A 24,336-nucleotide genomic window follows, 5' to 3' on the forward strand; every position below is an offset into this window, starting at 1 on the left:
ATGGAAGATACTGAACCCCTCAAAAACCATGCATAAACAAAGGTATAGAGTTCCCAAATTTTCAAAAATTGCTCCAAAGCAGAGATACATGCAATGTCATCACCGGGGAGGTCTGTCTGATAAGCCAGATTGTTGGATTAGCAAGGGTTGGATAATCGACTGTACTGTACCAATGAGGCTAAATCATTTCTATTTAAGAAATGTCTAACTTACTTTATAAATCGCATGCTTGCAAATCCCACTCAAAATCTGTTTTTAAAATTCCAGCTTATTATCCTGCCAAATTTCAAGATTTCTCACTACCTTTTCTTCAGACAAGACTATCCCTTCCAAGACAGATACTTGATTTAGCTTATTTTGTTGCCTTGAAAACCAAGTCAAATGCATCTTCTCTTAAGAGTTCCACCTCCTTAAACCAACAGGATAACTCTAACAATTATTTAGAACGATCAAGGCATTATTCTGTTCCCTACCAATTTCTAGGCACAGCACAATTGTATTTCACCAACATATATATATATAGGGCCCAAATGCAAAAATTTTTAAACATTTTTTAATTTATAACCATTTAAATTTTTACAAGCGATAAAACAACTTGCCAGAAATACAGAGAAAGTAATATATAGGGATTATTTCAGTCAGGTAATTCTATTCTCTTCCTTAGACCACTAAATAGGGAGAGTGAAACAAGACAAGATCAATTAAACAGTAAACAGAAAAAAAACCCCGTGGCATTAACCTGATTATCCCCAGATATTACTCGTCTAATTCATTATTCCATATTGATCATCTGGTTGGCTTCTTCAGGGCCAATTCGGTGTATAGTCAAATCATTTTATTGAAACCATACTTATTGTCCAATATTAGAATAAATGCAAATTTAAAAAAAAACAGAGGAGCAAGCACACAGCCCTGGGGTAACCGCCATGATGAAGTAACAGGCACAAAACATGTTCCCTTCCATACCAGTGGCGTAGCTACGGGGGGGGGGCATGGAGGCCTGCCCCCTCCAAATATTTGGCTCTGGGCCCCCGGTTTGGCTGGCAGGGGTCCCTAACCCCCACCAGCTAAGGCGTTTGTCCCACGCTGGTCTTATATTGCCTTACACCCTATCCTGTTTTCAACACCATGCTCAGTTTCATTAAAACAAGCATGCACGGCACTGAAAACAGGACAGGGCACCAGGCAATGTGAGACCAGTGCAGGACAAATGCTTTAGCTGACAGGGGATGGGGACCCCCGCTAGCCAAGGTACCTTCCAGCTAAATGTGCCCCCCCCCCCACCTTGGGCTCTGGCCCCCCTCCTGTCGAGGTCTGGCTACGCCCCTGTTCCATACTTCTAATCATGACCTATTCTCTAGGAAAGCATGCATGCAGCTGGCAGCACATCTCAAAACGCTCAAACTACACCAAAGCTTTCAAGGAGAAGACGCAGATGGTCAGAGTTTAATGTACACTAGTTATATAAACTGTGGAGCATAATGAGAGGGAAGGTCCTGCTCAATGTCTCAGTCACGGCAGAAGGAATCTGAACTCATGGCCCTGAAGCCCTCTTAATTCATCTTTTCTCCAAATCACAACTCTCATTTCTAGTTGGTATGTAATATAAACCAGAAAGAGTAACAGTTGATTAACAAGGGGACCTGTTAAAACTGCTTGTTGCACATTTTGATAATGCAGAGTTTGAGGAGTTACTCTGGTTCTGGAGAAACATAATTTTATTTTGTAAGTTGTGACAGTTCTGTTGGTCCAATCAAAGTATCCAAGCTGATAATGTACATAACGTTTTTGAGATCACACTCATAGTCTCTTCAGCTGTGACAGAAGCAGCAAACTGGTATGATTACAAAAGCTTATGCATATTACTATTTTTGGTTAATTCTTTTAATAATCCAATTCAAGGTTCCAGACATCCAAAGAATCAATGTGCATGCTTGATTGAAGAGTTCCAGAAAGCTGTTATGGTTCAAAATATTACACGTCTGAATATGGACTCTGTTCACACGGGCAGTATGATCACTCGATTTTCATCTTCCAGTCCCTGCTTGGCAACATCCCAATGAACTCTGTACACACATAGAAGTAAGCGTAATACATACCGTCAGCATAACATTGTGCTTTTCAAGGCCTCACCTGAAAGTTAGCCTAACTAAGGAGTCAGGGTCTACCCAGAGAGTTTGCCAAAGGCCTCTGAGAAATACTGCAGGCAGCTGAGAGGTCACCGCTTGAACTCTCGGCAGCCATTCTGAAGTGGCACTGGGAACGAGAGGTCTACGGCAGCGCTGGGCAGGAAAGAGCCAGAAATAGGGGGCTCTTTCCTGTCCCAAAGAGCCTATTAGACTGCCAGGCATGATAAGGTATGGGATGGGAAGGGATGTGAATGGAGTCATGTGGGTGGAGGGAGCTGTTAAAAAAAGTGGGTGGAAGGAGGCTGGAATAAAGATTGGGATGGGGACATACATGGGGAAGAGAGAGGGAATCTGGCTTTCTTGGGGGGGGGGGGAGGTTAAGGTGGCTCTGCGGTGCAGGCATGTGGTGTGGTGAGGTGGGGGTGTGGCAGAGAGTGGCTGAATTATATTTTGTGTCCTCTTTTTTTGTCACGGCAAATATAGTAATCCTGTCCCCACCCACCCTAAGAATTTTAGCTTGTTCCACCGTGCCCCATTCCAATCCACTTTAGCTTCCTCAAACATCTGAGCCAATGGACCGACTATGGCCCTAACCCCCCACTGGTTTGCAATAAGCTTGTTTTTGTATTGCTGGTGATGATTATTTGCATTTTAAGGTAAGGAAGTGGCAGTAGCCTTGCTGCTTCCTTTTCATGGTACCACTCATTTACATAGCAATAGTCTGTCCCCATACTCAGATAAATAGAATGCTACATCCAAATTCAGTTTGGTATAACATGGATTTAATTTTTAACTTCCACAACTTTACAGAGCAGGTAAGGGGAACTGGAAAATATACAACTTAGTAGATGGAATCAAGAACAGTCTCAGTTCCTTCAAGTTCTCAGGAGCTATCACAAATCCTCTAATATGTCTGCTGAACTGCTGAATACAAAGCAATGCTTTCTGAAGTATCTGGACAGGCAAGCAGGTAAGGCTGAGCTGTAGGGCCTTTGGCATGCTAACCCATAAAATACTGGAAAATCTGATTCACAAGAGAAAATTCCCGTGATGCTCTGAGTACATAAGTATTGCCATACTGGGCCAGACCAAAGGTCCATCAAACCCAGCATCCTGTTTCCAACAGTGGCCAATCCAGGTCACAAGTACCTGGCAAGATCCCAAAACTGTTCAATACATTTTTTGCTGCTTATCCTAGAAATAAGCAGTGGATTTTACCCCAAGTCCATTTTAATAATGCTCTACGGCCTTTTCCTTTAGGAAGCCATCCAAACCTTTTTTTAAACCCCGCTAAACTAACAGCTTTTATTACATTCTCTAGCAACAAATTCCAGAGTTTAATTACACGTTGAGCGAAGAAATATTTTCTCTGATTTGTTTTAAATTTGCTACTTTGTAGCTTCATTGCGTGCCCCCTAGTCCTAGTATTTTTGGAAAGAGTAAACAAGTGATTCACGTCTACCCATTCCACTCCACTCATTATTTTGTAGATCTCTAGCATATCTCCCTTCAGCCATCTTTTCTGCAAGCTGAAGAGCCCTAGCCACTTTAGTCTTTCCTCATAGTGAAGTCATCTCATCCTCTTTATCATTTTTGTCACCCTTCTCTGTACCTTTTCTAATTCCACTATATCTTTTTTGAGATGCGGCGGCCAGAATTGCACACAATATTCAAGGTGCGGTCACACCATGGAATGATACAATGGCATTATGACGTCCTCATTTTTGTTTGCCATTCCTTTCTAATACTTAACATTGGATTTCAAGCGTGCTGACTTTAGTAAAATGGGGGAATACCTGAGGAAGGAGCTGATGGGCTGGGAGTACATACGAGAAGTGGAAGGACAGTGGTCCAGTCTAAAAGAAGTAATAAACAGGGCCACAGACCTTTATGTAAGGAGAGTAAATAAAAGCAAGAGAAAAAGGAAACCGATATGGTTCTCCAAGCAAGTGGCTGAGAAAATAAAGGCTAAAGAGTTAGCGTTCCAGAAATATAGAAAATCTCAAGAGGAACACGGGGAGGAATACCAGATGAAACTGAAAGAAGCCAAGAGAGAGGTACGTCTGGCGAAGGCGCAAGCGGAAGAACAAATGGCTAGAAATGTAAGGAGGGGCGACAAAAATTTCTTCAGGTATATTAGTGAAAGGAGAATGACTAAAAAGGGAATTGTGAGACTAAAAGATACAGCGAACCGCTATGTAGATAATGATGAAGAAAAAGCCAATTTGATAAATAGATACTTTTGTTCTGTTTTCACTGAAGAAAATCCTGGAGAAGGACCGCGAGGGACTGGCAAAAGTACACCTGAGAATGGAATGGATATAGCACTGTTCACGGAAGAGAGTGTATATCAACAACTTGGAAAGCTAAAGGTGGACAAAGCCATGGGACCGACGGGATACACCCCAGAATATTGAGGGAGCTCAGAGAGGTTCTGGCGGGTCCTCTTAAAGATTTAATAAATCCTTAGAAATGGGAGAGGTTCCGAGGGATTTGAGAATAGTGGAGGTGGTCCCTCTTCACAAAAGTGGTGATAGGGAAGAAGCTGGAAACTACAGGCCGGTAAGCCTCACTTCGGTTATTGGAAAAGTAATGGAAGCAATGCTGAAGGAAAGGATAGTGAATTTCCTGGAAGCCAATAAGTTGCAAGATCCGAGACAACATGGTTTTACCAGAGGGAAATCGTGCCAAACGAATTTCATTGAATTCTTTGATTGGGTAACTGGAGAACTGAATCATTGACGTGCTATAGACGTAATCTACTTAGATTTTAGCAAAACTTTTGACACGGTTCCCCACAGGAGGCTCTTAAATAAACTAGATGGGCTGAAGATAGGTCCCGAAGTGGTGAACTGGATTAGGAACTGGTTGACGGGCAGACGACAGAGGGTGGTGGTAAATGGAGTTCGCTCGGAGGAGGGAAAGGTGAGTAGTGGAGTGCCTCAGGGATCGGTGCTGGGGCCGATTCTGTTCAATATATTTGTGAGTGACATTGCCGAAGAGTTAGAAGGTAAAGTTTGCCTATTTGCGGATGATACTAAGATTTGCCACAGAGTGGACACCCGGGAGTGGAAAGCATGAAAAAGGATCTGAGGAAGTTAGAAGAATGGTCTAAGGTTTGGCAATTAAAATTCAATGCGAAGTAATGCAAAGTGATGCATTTAGGGAGTAGAAACCCACGAGAGACTTATGTGTTAGGCGGTGAGAGTCTGATAGGTACTGAGGGGGAGAGGGATCTTGGGGTGATAGTATCCGGGGATCTGAAGGCAACGAAACAGTGTGACAAGGCAGTGGCCGTAGCGAGAAGGTTGCTAGGCTGTATAGAGAGAGGTGTGATCAGCAGAAGAAAGGAAGTGTTGATGCCACTGTACAAGTCGTTGGTGAGGCCCCACCTGGAGTATTGTGTTCAGTTTTGGAGGCCGTACCTTGCGAATGATGTTAAAAAAATGGAAGTGGTGCAAAGAAAAGCTACGAGGATGGTATGTGATTTGCGTTCCAAGACATATGAGCAGAGACTTGCTGACCTGAACATGTATACCCTAGAGGAAAGGAGAAACAGGGGTGATATGATACAGACGTTCAAATACTTGAAAAGTATTAATCCGCAAATCTTTTCTGGAGATGGGAAGGCGGTAGAACGAGAGGACATGAAATGAGATTGAAGGGGGGCAGACTCAGGAAAGATGTCAGGAAGTATTTTTTCACAGAGAAGGTGGTGGATGCTTGGAATGCCCTCCCGCGGGAGGTGGAGGAGATGAAAACGGTAACGGAATTCAAACATGCGTGGGATATGCATAAAGGAATCCTGTGCAGTAGGAATGGATCCTCAGAAGCTTAGCTGAAATTGGGTGGTGGAGCAGGTGGGGGAAGAGAGGTTGGTGGTTGGGAGGCGAGGATAGTGGAGGGCAGACTTATACGGTCTGTGCCAGAGCCAGTGATGAGAGGCGGGACTGGTGGTTGGGAGGCGAGGAAATACTGCTGGGCAGACTTGTACAGTCTGTGCCCTGAAAAAGGCAGGTACAAATCAAGGTAAGGTATACACATATGAGTTTATCTTGTTGGGCAGACTGGATGGACCATGCAGGTCTTTTTCTGTCATCATCTACTATGTTACTATATTAGCTTTCTTAGTCGACGCAGCACACTGAGCAGAGGGTTTCAACGTATCAACAATGACACCTAGACCCCTTTCCTGGTCAATGACTCCTAAAGTGGAACCTTGCATTATGTAGCTATAATTTGGATTCTTCTTTCCCACATGCATCACTTTGCAGTTGCTCACATTAAACGTCTTCTGCCCAGTCTCTTGAGTCTCGTAAGGTCCTCGTGTAATTTTTCATAATCCTCTCGCGATTTAATAACTTTGTGTCATCAGCAAATTTTATTATCTCACTAGTTACTCCCATCTCTAGATCATTTATAAATATGTTAAAAAGCAGAGGTCCCAGCACAGACCCCATGGAGAACCCCACTATCTACCCTTCTCCATTGTGAATACTGACCATTTAACCGTACTCTGTTTTCTATCCTTTAACCAGTTTTTAATCCACAATAGACACTATCTTCTATCCCATGACTCTCCAATTTCTTCTGGAGTCTTTCATGAGGTACTTTGTCAAACACCTTTTGAAAATCCAGATACACAATATCAACTGGCTCGCCTTTCTCCACGTTTGTTCACCCCTTTAAAGAAATGTAATAGAGTGGTGAGGCAAGATTTCCCTTCACTAAATCCATATTGGCTTTGTCTCATTAATCCATGCTTGTATGGTGTGTTCTGTATATGGCAAGCTGGTTTAGGAAGGTTGGAAAGGGCTTTCATGGCAATTTCAGTAGCTGGAATTTGAGGACAGTGCTGGATAGACTTCTATGGTCTGTGTCCCGCTAATGATGAGATGGATTTGGATAGACTGGAGTGGGCATCAATGGCAACTCCAGTAGTTGAAACATAGGGACTGTACAGGGTAGACGTGTACGTCCCAGAAATGCCAAAGGAAGACCATGATCAAGTATTTTATATCACATTCATTGTTGGTTTAATCATGAATTAATAATGAGTGTGAGTGCTGGGCAGGTCTTTATATGCATCATTTAAATGTTATTATGTTAAACTGGGGGTATCATCAGCTTTATTTTATGGGAACTGACTCCTTTTGTGTTCTGCTTTTCAGTAAGTCCTCTGGTTTGAATATTATTGTTGTTGTTCTACTACTATACTTCCCTCCCTTTTTACATCACTGCATTGTTTGGTTTTTAAATTTTCAGTTATTTATTACTATTATGTACACTGCTATGATATTTGTGTTTAAAAAGTGGTATAACAAATGGTCTGACATAAATAATCTTAGTACTGTCTCTGCTATAGGAGATGAACTGTACTCACTTTGGAAGGGGATAAAGGCTTCAGGTGATCAAAAAAAAAAACCCTAAACAGCAGCATACTCAACAGAATAAGCATTTAAAATTTTGTTTCCTAAGTGCACTAAATCAATCCCTGGATATTTGACCATTTAAGCCCAGGCTGCCTTTCAATCAGTGGAGTGGAGGAGTGGCCTAGTGGTTAGGGTGGTGGACTTTGGTCCTGGGGAACTGAGGAACTGAGTTTGATTCCCGGCACAGGCAGCTCCTTGTGACTCTGGGCAAGTCACTTAACTCTCCATTGCCCCATGTAAGCCGCATTGAGCCTGCCATGAGTGGGAAAGTGCGGGGTACAAATGTAACAAAAAAAAAAAAATCCCTCCATTCATACAAAAAGATTAGATCCAGTGATTTTGTTTAATAAAACACACAGCAAAAGGTATGTCGAGTGAAGAATTTTGCTTCCACAGTTTCAGTCATAAATTACATATGATAAATATCCGATGCTGGTGGGGGTAGCCCAGCTGCCATAAGCTTAGCAGATACAATTTTGGATCCAATGCCATTCCCACCTGCAAATTTTATTTCCTTAAGATTAAAGATTAGGCTCAAAAGCCCAAAATCTTTAATCTTAGGACATTCCCACCATATATGTATAAACTTGCATTTATATAAAGGCTGCCTTTCTCCTCCCCTCTGACCCACCAGTCCATGAATACCCTGAAGATGCACTAAACAGCACAAAATACATTTTTGGTCACTTTATTAAATGAGATATTAAATACTTTTAAAGATCAACTACTAAACAGCACTTTGAATGGTGAAAACACATAGTATATCTTCATACTTGAATGCTCGTTCTCTTTTAAAAACACAATTCCAGTCCTTAGATATATTACAAAACAGCCTTGTAGGAAGAGCTGACACCCTTTTCTACAGTACGTCCGATATTTAATACAGAACTGAAAGGCTTCTAACAGAAACAATGGAAAATCTTCACAGCTGTACGATTTCAGCAGTCAATGCTGGTGGAAGGGATCGGAACATTACTCGACAACTGAGACAAAACATACACAATCACATTACTAAGCAAAAACGCTTTACATCCAAGGTAATAAACAGTTTACAAAAATGTGGAGGATTTAGCAGGCAGAACTGTAGGACAAGCAACATTTTTAACTGTTATTTTGTTGAAGCCATTGCAACTAGTTAAAACATCTAAAAATATAAAAGTGATCCTGTTCATATCTGTACTGGATTTCATTTTCTGTCCTTAAATATTAGTTAAAGCTTGATGAAATACTTAAAAAGTACAGAGAATGCAGCTTAACACCTACAGAAAAGTTTTGTTATGTAGTCCAAGTTTTACCTCCACGTTCCTGACTTCAGCTATTGCTTCCTGTTATTTGTTCATTCCTCAGTATAAAATGTGCCTAAAACTTGCAGATCTAAAAATGAGATATTGAATGCGTTACAAACCCTCAATTTCCAAAACGTGTTGACCTTGTTTCTTTATAATAGCAATTCTTTTTAAAGAATGTTACCTTGCAGTGCCTGGAAAGTATCATCTTCCCAAGAACAAAATCAAATACATCTAATTACACGTGTCAAAATCTTTAAAAACTCACCAAGGACATTTTGCTCTGTTTTTATTTTGGTGGCGTAAGGGTAAATTTCAAATGGAGCACTATTCTGTTAGTACTAAACAAGCACCTTGTACAACACAAACCACTATTCACACTTCACATCGGAAGTTATTGGCAACATTATTTTGAAACAAAAATTTCCCTCCATTGGGGTGATATATTTATGTCACCTCCAGAAACATGTAATTAAAGAATTTAACAGTCTCAAGCTGAACCAGTAATTTTTCTATTACCCCCTCACACCTACTACCTCCCTTTCTGAGCGCTCCTATTCGTACTGTTTTATTACCCTCTTTGTTTTAAACATATTAAAAATATCAAATGATTTGCATAATGTCTTACCTTTACAAAATGGGATATATTAAAAAACAAATTAGATAAAAAAATAATCAGTCTTCTTTCTAAATGGATTCCTATCTACTCTGAAAATAAGCTGTACGTGCCAGCTCTAAGCTTGCTCCATTGTGAAGTGGATGATTACTCAATTTCACAAGGAAAGAATTCCAAGAATTCCAAGGAAAAGTGGGTGCACGCATGAATCAGACTTAGATCAGTAGGCAAGCTCTTCTCGAATAAATATTCGCACAAAACACTGGAAAGGCTGAATAGTCAGACTCTTCTGTATGAATGCAGGCACTATTTCACAATTCTAGCAATACTGCAGACTGCTGAAGCACATGCCTCTTACCAGTATCTTTTAAATCAGCACAAACTGTTTGCTCCTTTAATGCTATTTATTTAAAAACTGGAAATCTAACAATCACTGAAGTGGCACACAGAGGAGGACTACATGGAGGATAAAACTTATAACCTTAGGTGTTTCTCAGTAATTATTTACAGCAAACAACGGAAAGCAAAGTGTGACAAATGATAACAGAAGAATTAAAATGCATTCTCCTCTCAGATTGTTAATTAAGGCTATGTACACAGTTTTAAGATAACTGCAGAACTCCTGACTAGTTTTTAGGACACTAGTATTGAAGAATATTGCACACAGTTCTATGTTAAGATAATCTTCGTCTCCCAATTTGTAATTAAGACAGAATTTGTGAGTCTAAGCAAGGTTTAGTTTCCTTCACCTGAAAGGCAAAGTCCTTTCAACAAACAGCACGCAACAGTATCCTGTAATTTGAGGAATCAATTCTAAGAAAGAACTCATCTGTCTGAACACATGGGAGCAATATGCTCCCGATACAAAAGTAAAAGAAAAATCACATACTGATGTCCTAAACACCAGCAGAAAACTTGAAAGAGGAACAAGTTTAGGCAGGGCCATAAAACCATATCAAAGACTGTCACTGTTTGTATTAACTGTGAATCTATTGTCTGTTTATCATGGTTTATATTAACAGGAGGAAAGAGGAAACCATGAAGTGCTAATATATGTATGTATTAAAGACCTTTTCATACCTTGGGGTTACTATTTGAATGATCTACTACAAATAATTTGGGAAAAACAAACACATTTTAACATACAAAAGAGAAAAAGAATATGAACAAACTAACAGTGTATTTAAATTTATTGAGGGCAAAACCTGGCAATATATCAATAGGGTTAATCAAAGTGCTATACACCCTTTACAAGATGAGGAAAACCTTTGTAAAAACTACTCATTATTTCTATATAAATTACAAAACCAAGAATTTGCTGTTCTCGTCTTCTTGCCAGGGCCTTTATACACTCAACCCACATCAGTTATAGCGGGGAAATGGACATGCAAACCCCAGGAATGTACAAAAGTGATTTTAAAAACCAAAAGTTAATTTAATTTACAGCACAGATTGCTAGGTAAAAGTTTTGTAAAGGAGCACTTTAAAATAGATGGTCATTGGAAACAAAACAAAACAAAAAACACATTACTGCAACACCACTAATTCTAAGCCATTTCTACAAAATGTGTAAGCCTAATATTCTGATTGTCATCCACCTGCTACTGAAAACACTTAAGAGTAAGCTTAAACCTACTGGAAATATTCAGTTGTGGACTTGTGCTTTAACTGAGTGTAGAAATCATATCTATTGATTCACACTAAACTCCAGTCTGAACTATCCTTTCCTGCTTGATGTTTTTCCAAAAGGTTTCCATGATACAAATCTGTTTGTGTAGTGTTGCAACTCATGTCTAGTCCTGGGGAAGACATTGGGTAAACAGCAATTGTTAGTTGAAAACTGTATTTGCTCAATCTGGCTAGAAATACGAGTGGAGTTCCACAATGTGCCAAATTTTAGCTATGTTTAAGGAAAGTGTTACTGGGGAGCATGTTTTGGGTAATATCAGACATCAAAATTGGTGGCTTGAATTTTGGTTATTTTTTTAAATAGAAATTCTACCCTTGCAAATAGGAGGTCCACAAGTCTACAGCTACTTTGTACTCCTGGTAATTTTCAAAGATTAGGTACATACATCCTTTTCCTTTAAATGTGGTGCAAATTCTGCAAGTAAAAGTTACTTGCAAACATTGCATCAAAGCAATTTGAAAATTACCTCCATTAGAATAACTTCCAATCTGTGCTGATTGAACAGTATGTTTTAAATGTGACATGAATTTTCACTAATTTTGTTTGGTTTCCTTCTGCTTAATCAGATGTAGCCTCCACTTTGGCTACAGTACTATAAGCTTTCCTTCACAAATACCCAGGCCCCTCCTTCCGCCCCCACACCAATCTAGCTCAGCCATCAAAACAGTCCTTGACCAAGAGCAAGAGGCCACAGCTTCCTCCACATGCCAATGAGCATGAAGCCAAAGTCTAGTCATTAGAGGATCAGTGTAGTATGATGGCAAGGACTCCATAATGGCTATGAACACTATCCAGTACCCATAGCTGATCTGAGACGTAGAAACTAATCTACTGCTCTTCTACTAGTGTATTTTCTGTGCTGCCTATCTCTAGAATTGCTACAGTAATCAATGAGTGGGCAGAGCCAAGCCTTGAGTGCCACCAACCAGGCAAAGTTTTCAAGATAACCCTAATGAATATGTAAGACACATTTGAATATTGCCTCTAATGTATGAGAATCTCTCTCAAACATATTCACTGGTTATCCTGAAAACTTGATTAGTGATGGCTACAATTACCAAACCCTGATTTTACACACACATGAATTTCATGCTATAAATTGGAGGTCTCTTGGAATCAAATTGTGCTCTTTCTGGCTAAAGACCTTAATTTTCCAATAATATGGCCTATGAATGTGTCACAGGTAAGTATATATGAAAAGAATATTTAGCCTGAAACAGCACAAGATCATTTTTGGCATAACCAAAGTATGTCATCTCTCATTCCTAAAATACATGACCATAAATAGGATGCATCATATCAAATATGTGGGCCATATACAAAAAGACTTTCCCTGTTCTAAAAAAAAAAAGTATCTTTACTGAAAGGCTTTTAATTGGCTACCATTTATCCTAATTCCATCTTCAAGGGTATTTCACACATATTTTTATTTCTATTACAGATTCTTTCCCATTGCAGATATGGTTGACTTGTGGTAAAGCAAAAAAAAAAACACTTTGAACATAGACACTTCATGTTCAATGGATGCGTGGCTTTGAAATCATATTTCTCTCTTCCTAGCAGGTTGCACTTCACATGTGTTAGCTGAAAACATTTTCCTCATTAACAAGAAAGCAACAGATCTTGAGGTGCATGTACTGAATTGATCTGTACTGAACTGATCCATGCTGTACAGTGACAAAAAGTAAACTTCCAAGCATGGACTTGAATTTCCATAGGTAGATTTGATCAAGATGAAATTTTTTTGACACACCAGCCACCATATAGATGTTCATCAAATAGTTTCAATAACACAAACCAAATGTTGTGGTGTACTGGTGCATAAATACATTAAATACATCAGTAAATACAATGTATTAAGAGCTAGATTTAGTAAAAAGTGTCAACCTGCATTAACGAGTGATATTTACCACAGGTGGGATCTATTTATTAATGCATATTAATGCTGTAGCCTCTCTTTAGTAAATCTAGCCCTAAACACTTTTCATGTTGTCTGAAATTATTTGGATGGATTCATTCCTAGGTCAGAGGCATAAAGGGTTTCATGTGGCATGTGGACCTGCTGGAGATTCAGAATACCGCTGCAGTGACTTCTGTTGCTGATAAAATCATCACTTTTTGTAACAATCATCTGTGCTGTGCTCCTTCCCATTAGTATGGACTGGCTGCTGTACATCCAGCAAGTGACCCCTCCCAATCTCTGTTATACTATAACAAGCTGCTTCTATACACATCACTATGTACAAGCTACACGTCAAACATGGATACACGTGTGCATTTTTACTTTCCTTTTCACAACGCTTCAATGACTGCTGAAAACAGCAGGCATACAGGCTCTGAAGGGCATGCCAATGGAGCTGGTATTTTTGGGGACAAGCTTGTTTTCACTGAAAACATTTTGATCTCTCCTGCACTCATAGTGTGTAAGAATATTCCAAGTAACATCACTGAAACATGACAGGGAGAATTGGTATGTTCCATAAAGAAAAACAAAAGGAAAAACAAAATTTCTGCAAAGCTTATGCAGAATACAGTTTGGCATTTAAAGAGGGCACACCAAACCATTTACACAGCTGAGTTCTGTTAAGCCATTGATTCCTAAAAAAATAAAAAGGTCTTTCTTCAATTGTATCACTCTTTTAATGCAACCCCTCTCCCCATCTATTTCCCTTGGGAAGGTCCTGCATGTTTGCTTCTCATGGAAGGTGGTGCACGCTGCAATGGTGGAGGCTGCATGCCTCCAGACACAGCTTGGTACATTCCCCTCATATCAATCTGAGGGTAAGTGGAGGGATTCATGATCAAGTTTGGAGGCTTCTGCATCATGAGGTGGCTCAATGCTGCTTGCTGATAAGCCATTTGCTGCTGTTGCTGTTGATTGTACTGCTGCTGCTGCTGTTGATTGTACTGCTGTTGCTGCTGTTGATTGTACTGCTGCTGTAATCTTCTCCCCATCAGTATCCTCTGCACACAACTGATCAACTGGAGAGAAAAAAGTACAAAAGTAAAAAATAAATAAATAAAAAAAACAAAAACACATGAGTTGATCTTATTGGGTAGACTGGATGGAACGTACAAATCTTTACCTGCCATCATCTACTATGCTACCCTGCACACATATAAGAAAGAACTGAAGAACTGTAAAACATTGATTCCATGAGGGTCTTTCTAATATGTCATATTGAAAAGGGTAGACTGCTTACCCAATGAAGTTGCCTAATACAGTGATTCTCAACCTTTTTTCAGTTGAGACACCACTGATGAACAATGCTTCCAAACCAAAACAACCACAAAGGAGGAACAAACCTCACGAAACCGTGAGCAGTACAAAGAAAACAGTGAGGTAAATCCAAGGGGGGATAACAAAGAAGCCTTTATTGAAGATGCCTAAAAAACGACCTAACACGGCTGCCTCAGGGGTCTTGATGAATCTACATAAAAAAACAGACATGAATATATATTGTCTATTATCTAAAATAATTACATAAATAAATAAATAAAATTGAATTTTATTTATGTAATTATTTTAGATAATAGATGGGCTCGTTTTCAAAAGAGACAGACGTCCAAAAAGAGACATAAGCCAGCATTTGGACGTTATTCTCACAGAGAAGTCCAAATCAGTATTATCAAAACCTCTTTTTGGATGTCTTTCTCTGAAGTCCACCAGGACGACGTCAAAATCTCAAGGGGGTGTGCTAGGGGTGTGTTCAAGGCAGGACTTGGGCGTTGACCACTGGGATCACCTCCCCTTCCTCCCCTCCAAATCATAAAACATTTTTCCAAACAGCACTTTCAAAATGAAAAGATAGACTTTTTTTTTTTTTTGTAGAAAATGACCTTTCCTGTTCCGATTTTGGACATTTTACAAAAAACGTCCAAATTCAGACTTAGATGTCATATCCAAAAATGCCCCTTCTGCATTTGACTTGCCCCAAAGTCACAAGAAGCAGCAGTGGCAATTGAACCTATGTTGCCAGGATCAAAAGCCCGCTGCACTACCCATTAAACCACTCCTCCTCTGTTTTGGACGTCTTGCACTTGGAAGTCTTTGTGTTCAAAAATGGCCAAAAATCAAGGCCTTCCAAATCCAAGGACGTCCATGGTATTTTCGAAAACAAAGATGGACGTCCATCTTTTTTCAAAAATGACCTTTTCCCTGCCTCCGAATTTGGACGTTTTACAAAGATGTCCAAATTCCAACTTAGATGTTTCTTTCAAAAATGCCCCTCAAAATATATTCATGTCTGTTTTTTTATCCTCCTTGGATTTACCTTGCTGTTTTCTTTTTACTGAACGAGGCTTGCATACATGACCCTTATGGACCTTTGGTCTGATACAGTATGGAAGTTCTTATGAATTAAATGTAAACATGTTCTGCATCCATCAAAGCCCGATCTCCCCCCACCTCCATAACAAGTAGGGCAGATCATACACCGCCTTGAGTGAATTCCTTCAAAAAGGCAGTAAATAAATCCAAATAAATAAATAGCTACAGTAGCTAGCTAGCACATTTTCCCCATGGAAATTGCCATGTGAAAAAACAAATTCTAATTCTCATCTCATCTATGTAAAAGCATATGTAATCAGAAATATCCTTGTCTCTGGTAACACACAATATATCCAATGCACAAACCAGGACTATAGCCACAAAAGCGTATATCTACTGTGTATCCCACATACTGTCACCATTTACAAGAAATGACATAATATTTTTTGAGTACCCTCAGATATATAACCCACTGTTTGGTGCAAACAATCAAGTTGCTAATCAGTGGTATAGCACTTCTTTCATCGGGTTACTCTTTCAATTTTATTGGGAGGGTGTTTTTTGTGTATAACTCGTACACCATCACCCAAGCGTTATAAATATTATTCAACCACTTTGCAATAATAAATATCATGTAACACAGTGTACTTAGCTTTGTCTTGCCGAGAATAAATCCAAACTCAGGATTTCCAACAAGCGCCTTCCCCTGAAACCGCCCCACTCCGTGGGTTTCAAACTCTTTCATCAGGGACAAGGGTTAAGGCCATGATCTCTCTCCATATAAATTCTTTGAAAGCGCTTCCAAAGGATTTATACGGAGAGAAATGAAGGATGAAGGCAGGACAAGCAACTGATATGGATAGAACCCCGACACAAGCCAAGGCAAGAACCTAGAGTACATGCAGACAACCACTCCACTGCAATGAAAGATTGGAATTGCTACCATTACTCTCCAGGTCTAGCATGCCAAAGGACAAGAAAATAAGCAGTTCAAAAGTAACACTTATCAACTGGAGAGACCGGCGCTGAGGTCCTATAACACATAAGGAGGTGTGACTGGGGGCTGAGACGAAAGCAAACCTCTTATGAAGCGAAGAACTGGAGGCTGTGAAGAGATACGTGTATCCCCTACGTGAAGATGAGAAGCATGGAGTAATATCAGGCAAACTCCCGAGTTGGTTCAAACCAAACTCACAAAGAGTGAAAGTATGCTATCAGGACCTGTGCAGGGCAGGAAAAGGGATCTAGAGCCCACCCACACACCAGACAGCAAACCTATCCCAGTGGAAAAAGGAACACCTCTTAGGGGAAGCTTTCCAGTAAGACTGTGAAGACACTTGCAGGAAGACGCAAGGAAGCTAATGTGAAGTCTCGAACATCCAGGCCATGAGGGCCAGAGACTGAAGGATGGGATATAGAAGAGATCCCCATTCCGCGTGATGATCAGAGAAGACTCCAAGGTCCATGATGTTTGGAAGGAAACTCTAGAAGAAGAGGAAGTCAGATCTGCAGGGGCCAATAAGGATCCATCAGAATCCTGGCTCCGCAGTCCCACCTGCGCGGCAGCACAGCCTGCTGTAAGAGACAGATCAGAGGAGGCGAATACAGAAGACTGTTCTCCTAAGGAAGGGGGTAGGCAAGTGATGGTAGTCTGTTGCGGACCTGAAGCCTGGAACAGAATTGAAGGATGGGGCGATGTACTTGAGTGACCATGAGATCTTTTGAAAGGGTTCTCCATAGTAGGGAGAGCCCGCAAGCAATGTCCCTGTGAAGAGACCACTTGTGCGGATACATGACCTTGTGCAGTCTGGTGGCCAGACTGTTACATTTGTCCACCAAAAGAGTTGTCTCAAGGAGCAGGTCCAAATGGACAGCCCTCTGCCACATCTGGATGGTCCTTTGACACAGAGGGTGCAAGCTGGTGCACCCTTCTTGTCGGGGTAGTACAGTGCAACCTGACTGTCCATGTGAACAAGGATAATTTTATCACTGCAATCATTTAGAACATTTCAGATCATCCAGAGTTCCAGAAAGGTGATAGGGAAAGCAGTCTCCAAGGTTGACCAAGCACCTTGAGAGAGAAGCCCGGTCTAAGGAGCTTTCCATCCTAGGTGGGGTGCAGCCACCGTCAACAGCGTGCTAGGCCAAGGAATTGGAAAAAGCAGTCCCAGAGACAATGGGATGGAAGTGTTCACCAAATCAGAATGCAAGCAAGCCGTGGGAACACTGGGATGTCATCTTCCAGGGTCCCTGTGGTTTGACACCATTGAGTAGCTTAGATCCACTGGGAGACACCATGTGAAAATAAGGCATGGGTGTTACACAGACAGTGGAGGCTTACAACAATATCACTTTGTATTTGTTTACACCGGATTCTGCAAACACCTCTCCAGTACTATGTAAGCCACATTGAGCCTACAAATAGGTGGGAAAATGTGGGCTACAAATGTAACAAATAAATAAATAAATAAATGTGATCAAACAACCTCAACAGCTGCTGAGGTGCGAACTGCCGACAGGCTCAAGCTTGAGTGGCAACAGTGACCAGAGCGTCCATTCCCTGCAGAAGAAGAAATGCCCAAGTAAGGTGAGTATCCAGCAGGAGTCCAATGATCTCCAAGTGGGAGATGGGAAGAAGGGACTGGGGGGAAAAATGAACCCCAATAAGCCCAACACCCAAAAAGTGCTCTATATGGACTCTGGAGCACCAGCTGTCGGTGTGCTCTGCACAAACTCAAACTGCCAAATAGGGAAACACATGGACTCACAATCAGCACAGAGTTGCTGCGAACACCGGCAGGCAGACACATGGTGAATACCCCAGGAGCTCATGCAAGGCCAAAAGGCAGTACAAATTACAGGAAGTAGAGTGTCCCCAGTCGAAATCAAAAAGACTGCCCATGAATAAGTATCCTTCAAGTCCAGACAGCAGGGCCAATGACTGCCCAGAACCATGGAGAGTACGGTGCTCAGGTTAAAACCACCTTGAACTGTTCTTTGCTCAGAGAGTTGCAAAGAAACCCAAGAGTCAGGATGGAAGGTATCCCACTTGTGTTCAGTGGCATAAGGAAGAACTTGGAGTAGAATTGCAGCCTTCTTCCCCTGTTGATATGGACTCGATCACATGGGCCTTCAGAATGGTGGAGAGATCTTCAGCAAGAAACTGCTCGCACTGAGAACTGATGCGAGTCGCTCCCAGTGGATAACTGTAGCTTCCCTCCAACTGGTAGGTCATCCAGGGACAGTAACTGGCATAACAGCTATGTTCCCCTGGAGCCATCCAAAGGTGTACCCCTTGCTGTAACTGGAAAACTGTCTAGGCTGAAGCGCATACTGTTGAGGGGAACAAATACGCTGGGGTTGAGCCCATTCAGGCTAGTGAGAAAAGGCAGCGAATAGGAGGGCCTGTTCCCACAACTGATTGAAGAACCTCCTAGATGAAGAGGGAATTGCAGAAGGCGCCTAGGAGGAGAAAGTGCGACAGCGGCTGTGTATTTCTTGATGAGGTCTGTGACCTCCTCCAACTGTGCTCTAAAAGGGTTATCTCCATGGCACATGGCATCCACCAGCCTCTGCTGAAGGCACAAGTGCAAGTCACAGACACGCAGTCACAAGGGACCGCGCAGCCACACTGGAGGTATAGATCCTGGAAGCCACAGCAAAAATGTCACTTGACCAAGAATTTGTGACATGCTGTCTGCTTCCCGGCAAACAGGCGTAGCAATTTGACTAGCTCCGGCAGGAGAGAAGCTGCCAAAGCAAGCATATGAGGCCCAAGGTCCTGTAAGAATACACTCACGGAGAGCTGGCAGGACTGAAGATGGAAGAAGAGCAGTGAAACCTGGTACATGATCCGCAGTGTGAATCCATGGTACTACTGTCCCTGCCTGTGGGCACCGAAGCATAGTTCATAGCAGGGGCAGTGGAATGCCTTTTTCTGGGGGGTGCCCAAGCTCCACCCTTAACACCACCCCTCCCAGCTCCACCCTAGATCCCGCCCCAAGATAGTATCACTAATGCTCTCTCCTCTCAAACCTTCCTACCATGCTTTCCTTAAACAGACAAGCCTATCAGCAAAGGATTTTTAAAATAATTCTTTTGCCCAGCACTTCAGAGTCCACAAAAAATATAGCTAACGATATTTAAATGAACTTCTTTTGCTGACATTAAAACTTGTTTGTAAAATCCTATCATCACTTAGAAAAAAAGTACAGTTTACTTTTTTGTACTGTGCATAAATTGTACCTAATATATCTGATTGTATCTCACCTTGAGTTACTACTGAGAAAGGTGTAAGCTAAATCCAAACCCAAGTACCAGCATCTCCCATCTAATCTATCTCCCTATATCCTACTCCATATGCTTCCCAATGTCCAACATCTCCCCCTCCATCTCTCTATGTACCCTTGTGTTCAAAATCTCCCTATGTCCCCCATGTCCAGCATTTCCTCTCCATCTTTATATGCCCCCTTCCCCATGTTCAGTATCTTCCTTCCATCTTCCTATATCATCCGATGTTCAGAATCTCCTGTCTCCCAATATCCACCTCCCACGTGTCCATTTGCACTTTCCTGATATCTCCTCATGTCCAACTTCTCCCCATTTACTCTCCACATTCAACAACTTCCCTCCACCTCCCTAGTCACACTGAGCCCGCAAAGAGGTGGGAAAATGTGGGATACAAATGCAATAAATAAATAGTCCTCATGTACCTATAGAACACCACCCCCACACACACACATTTGACCTTCATGAACCTTTGATTCACCACATCTCCCTTCAGTCTCCCTATATTCCCCCCAGGTTCAGCATCTTCCATCTCTCCTCCCTCCCCTCTGCCTCCACTCCAACATCTCTCCTCATTCTTCTCTCCCTCTGAAGCTGGGTCCGTTGTCTCTTCCCTGCCTCCGAATCCAATATCTCTCATTCTCTCCTTTCTCCATCTCCCTGCCCTCTACCCCTGGTCCAATATCTCCCTCTCCTCTACCTTTGGATGTAACATCTATCCTCTCTTCCTGCCCTCTGTCCCAGGTTCAACATCTCTCTACCTCTCTCTCCTCCACCTCCAGGTGCAACATCTCTCCTTCCCTCCTCCCCCCTGGGCCAGGTATCCCCCATTCTCTCTCAACCCCCACTTCTCCAGCAGCTCCCCCTCTATCAAACCTCTCCCCTGCCTGCAGTCCGGCAGCTGGCCTCTCTCTTAACTGCCTCCTGAAGTCCAGCAGCTTTCCCCTCTCTCACTCACCCCCAATTTTGCAACTTCTATCTTTCAACCCACCCCCCAGCCCTTGCGATTCAGCAGCTCCCCTTCTTTCAACCACTCAGGTTCCAGCCGCTTCCTCCTCTCTCACCCCCACACCGATCTGATCCTTCCCTCTCTAAGATCCCTCCAATCTGGCAGCTCTCAACTCGCCCAACATCTGCGAAGCATTAGCTCCCCCTCTCCCTAACCCCCCCTAGCCCCTGCGATGCAGCCACTCCCCCTCTCTCAAACAACCCAGGTTCTGTGATTCAGCACCTTCCTCTATCTCAAACACCACCCCCACCAAGCAGCTTCTCTCTCTCTAACCCCCTCCAATCCAGCAGTTGTTCTCTTTCTCAATCCCCCCTCTGACCCAGTGATCCAACATCTACCCTTCTCTAACCCCCCCCCAGCAACTTCATTCTCCCCCTGATCTGGCAGAGGCCCCTTTATCAAACCCCCCCCCCCCCCCAGCCTCCATGGTTTTGGAAGTTTTCCCCCAGCTTCAATAATCAGCCCAGTGGGGCATCCCTTTCTTGTGATTCGGCAGTGCCTCCCCTCCCAAGCTCCCGCAAGCGCACAAGGGAGGGGGGGGGGGGGGAAGCATGGCAGGCAGTGCGGTGGCAAGCAGTGCCGCAGGGACGACACCCACCAGCCCAGGTATGTGGGGTTGCAGCGAGGATCCCTAAGCCTTGCCAGGAAAGCTTCAGCTGGCGGGGCTTGGGGACCCCTGCCAGCAAAACCAAAAGACTTTGGGAGGCTCAAACCCAAATTCGGAGGGCCCAGGCTATGCCACTGCCCCACAGTCCTCTCGCCTGTCCCCCTCCTCCCGACAGGTCCAGCATCATTCCTGTTCACCTCTCCCTGCAGGTCCAGGACCTCTCCCCTTTTCCTCTCTCAACTACCCCCCCCCCCCCCCACCAAATCCAGCACCTTTCCTCTTCCTTTCTCAGCCCCCCCCCCCCCCGTCCAGCACCTTCCTTTTTCCTCTCAGCAGCCCCTGTCTAGCACCTTCTCTCTGCATTTCAGCCCCCCCCAGAGACCAGCACCTTCCTTCAGCCCCTCCCCATGAGTCCAGCATCTTCACTGAGCCCCTCCACACAAGTCCAGCACCTTCCCTCGCCCCCCCCCCCTGGCAAGTGCAGCACCTTCCCCTCAGTTCCCTCCACTGACATCTCTGTCTCGTTCCTCAGCCCTCCCACCCCATGAGTCTAGCTGTTCTTCCTCGTCCTCTCCCGGTGCCCACCCAGGTCTGTCAAACCTTCACTTCTCTGCTGGCTGCAACAGCTATAACAGGCTGCCTGGGCTGACCTGGCACCTTTCCTCTGCCTCATCCTGCCTGCACATAAACAGGAATTGGGTCAGAAGGGCAGAATGCATCAGAGGAAAGGTACTGGGTTGGCCCAGACAGCCTGAGAAGTGAAGAAGTGAGGTTTTATGGACTGGGGCGAGTGCTGGGAGAGGACAAGGGAGATCTGTTTGATCATTTGCGAAAGGGGATGGGAGGGGAGCAAGACCATCCTGCAATCTTTATTTTAAAAATGCTGTTCTATACACCATAGGGAACATCTGGGAATGGAGTGGATACTGTGCCGTTTACGGAAGAAAGAGTTTATAAACAGCTTGAGAATCTGAAGGTGGACAAAGCTATGGGACCGGATGGGATATTATTTAATAGATCTTTAGAGATGGGAGAGGATCCACAGGATTGGAGATGAGCACATGTGGTCCCTCTTCACAAAAGTGGAGACAGGGAAGAAGTGGGAAACTACACACTGGTAAGTCTCAGGTCAGTGGTAGGAAAAATAATGGAGTCGCTGCTGAAAGAAAGGATAGTTAACTTTCTAGCAGCTGACGGGTTACAGGACCCGAGGCAACATGGCTTTACCAAAGGAAAATCCTGCCAAACGAATCTTATTGACTTCTTTGACTGAGTGACCAAAGAACTGGATGAAGGACGTGAGATAGATGTAATCTACTTGGACTTCAGCAAAGCTTTTGATATGGTCCCCCACAGAAGACTCGTGAATAAGCTGAAAGAGTTGAACTTAGGACCAAAAGTGGTGAACTGGATAAGAAACCGGTTGACCGACAGGTGGCAGAGGGTGGTGGTAAATGGAATCTGCTCGGAGGAAAAGAAAGGTGAGCAGAGGAGTTCCTCAGGGGTTGGTGCTGGGGCCTATTCTGTTTAATATATTTGTGGGAGATATTGTTGAAGGGTTGGAAGGAAAGGTGTGCCTTTTTGTGGATGACACGAAAATAGCCAATAGAGTGGATACCCTAGAGGGAGTAGAAACGATGAGAAGGGATCTCCGAACCTTAGAAGAATGGTCGAGGGTCTGGCAGTTAAAATGTAATGACAAGAAGTGTAGAGTGATGCACTTGGGGTGCAGAAACCCAAAAGAGAGATACCAAATAAGAGGGGAGAGATTAATAAGCTCAACTCAGGAAAGAGACCTTGGGGTGTTGGAGTCTGAGAATCTAAAGGTGAAGAAACAATGCGACAAGGCGATGGCTGTGGCCAGGAGGATGCTAGGCTGCGTAGAGAGGGGCATAACCATCAAATCGTTGGTGAGGCCCCACCTGGAGTACTGTGTTCAGTTTTGGAGGCCGTATCTTGCTAAAGATGTAAAAAGACTGCAAAGAAAAGCTATACGTATTTTAAGTTTCTCCTTCACCTGAGATTTAACGAGTAATTAGACGTTCACACTGTCAGCGGAGCTGCTGGAAAACAGTTAAGGGCTAGGGCTGCAAAGAATAGAGGTGAACTTGGAAAATGAGTCAATGGTTGATTTTTGTGTGGATTTTGCTCTTCATACCTTACTGCACTTAAATATATAGACATTCTAATGAAGACAGCCTAACTGTTGAAAACTAGCTACATTGTTTGGACTAGCATGTAACTCTGGCTCTTGCGCCTTAGCTCTATTGACGCTGCTATCAAGTTATGTAATACTAGGGGAAGGTTTAAGATCAGGGTTGGTGGCACACTGAGCCACCTTTTAATTTTTTTGTGTTCCCATTTTTGGGCAAATCTTACAACATGAGACACAAATGGGGATAAATTTTCAACCAGTGGTGCAGATGTTTAACTTAATCCATATTATTTGGGATTTAGATGTCAGACCACTGCTCTAACCACTAGGCTAGACTTTCGGCACCCTAAGCTAGTACCAAACATTTGGAAAACTTGATGAGAATGAAATTGTTTTTAACTTCTGGACAGACTGTTATTGTTGATAGAGTTTATAGCTTATGAAAGACAGAAAAAGTCAGAAAAAAAACTGTTTGAATATTCATTGAATATTATCATTTGAAATAAAAAAATTTAAATAATTAACACTAAATTTGCTCCTTAGATAGCTCAGGGAACCCCTTCCCCTCCTTGAGGGTCTCCTGCGCTCTGCTGGGACCTCCCCTCCTGCTCTTTTTGGGCTGTTGGGCTATTTTCGAAGCTCACTCAAAAAATAATTTGCATGCAGCAGGTTCACTCCCTAGGGAACCCTGGTTACCACCTGTACCTTCGTTTTTATGCATTGTTAACTGCTTCATGCCTATGTAAAGGCCACAGCGGTATATCAAATACGCTCAAATAAATAAATACACATTACATTCTGCCTCACACAGCAGCACTGAAGCAGACTGCAAAGAGTATATAAAATAAAAAGCCT

At 42.7% G+C, this 24,336-nt stretch overlaps 1 protein-coding gene across 2 annotated transcripts in view; it reads right to left on the reverse strand.

Moving 5' to 3' along the window:
- Positions 1–9,139: 9,139 nt before the first annotated feature.
- Positions 9,140–24,336, reverse strand: part of ATRX (ATRX chromatin remodeler) — a 453,401-nt gene continuing 438,204 nt past the window's right edge. For both annotated transcript variants that reach the window (XM_030208839.1, XM_030208838.1), the window contains exon 35: positions 9,140–14,135. In XM_030208839.1, coding sequence (XP_030064699.1) covers positions 13,815–14,135 — 321 coding nt within the window. In that variant the 3' untranslated portion in view covers positions 9,140–13,814. The remainder of the gene's footprint in view (positions 14,136–24,336) is intronic.

Source organism: Microcaecilia unicolor, chromosome 7, assembly GCF_901765095.1.
Source record: "Microcaecilia unicolor chromosome 7, aMicUni1.1, whole genome shotgun sequence".
Classification (NCBI taxonomy): domain Eukaryota; kingdom Metazoa; phylum Chordata; class Amphibia; order Gymnophiona; family Siphonopidae; genus Microcaecilia; species Microcaecilia unicolor.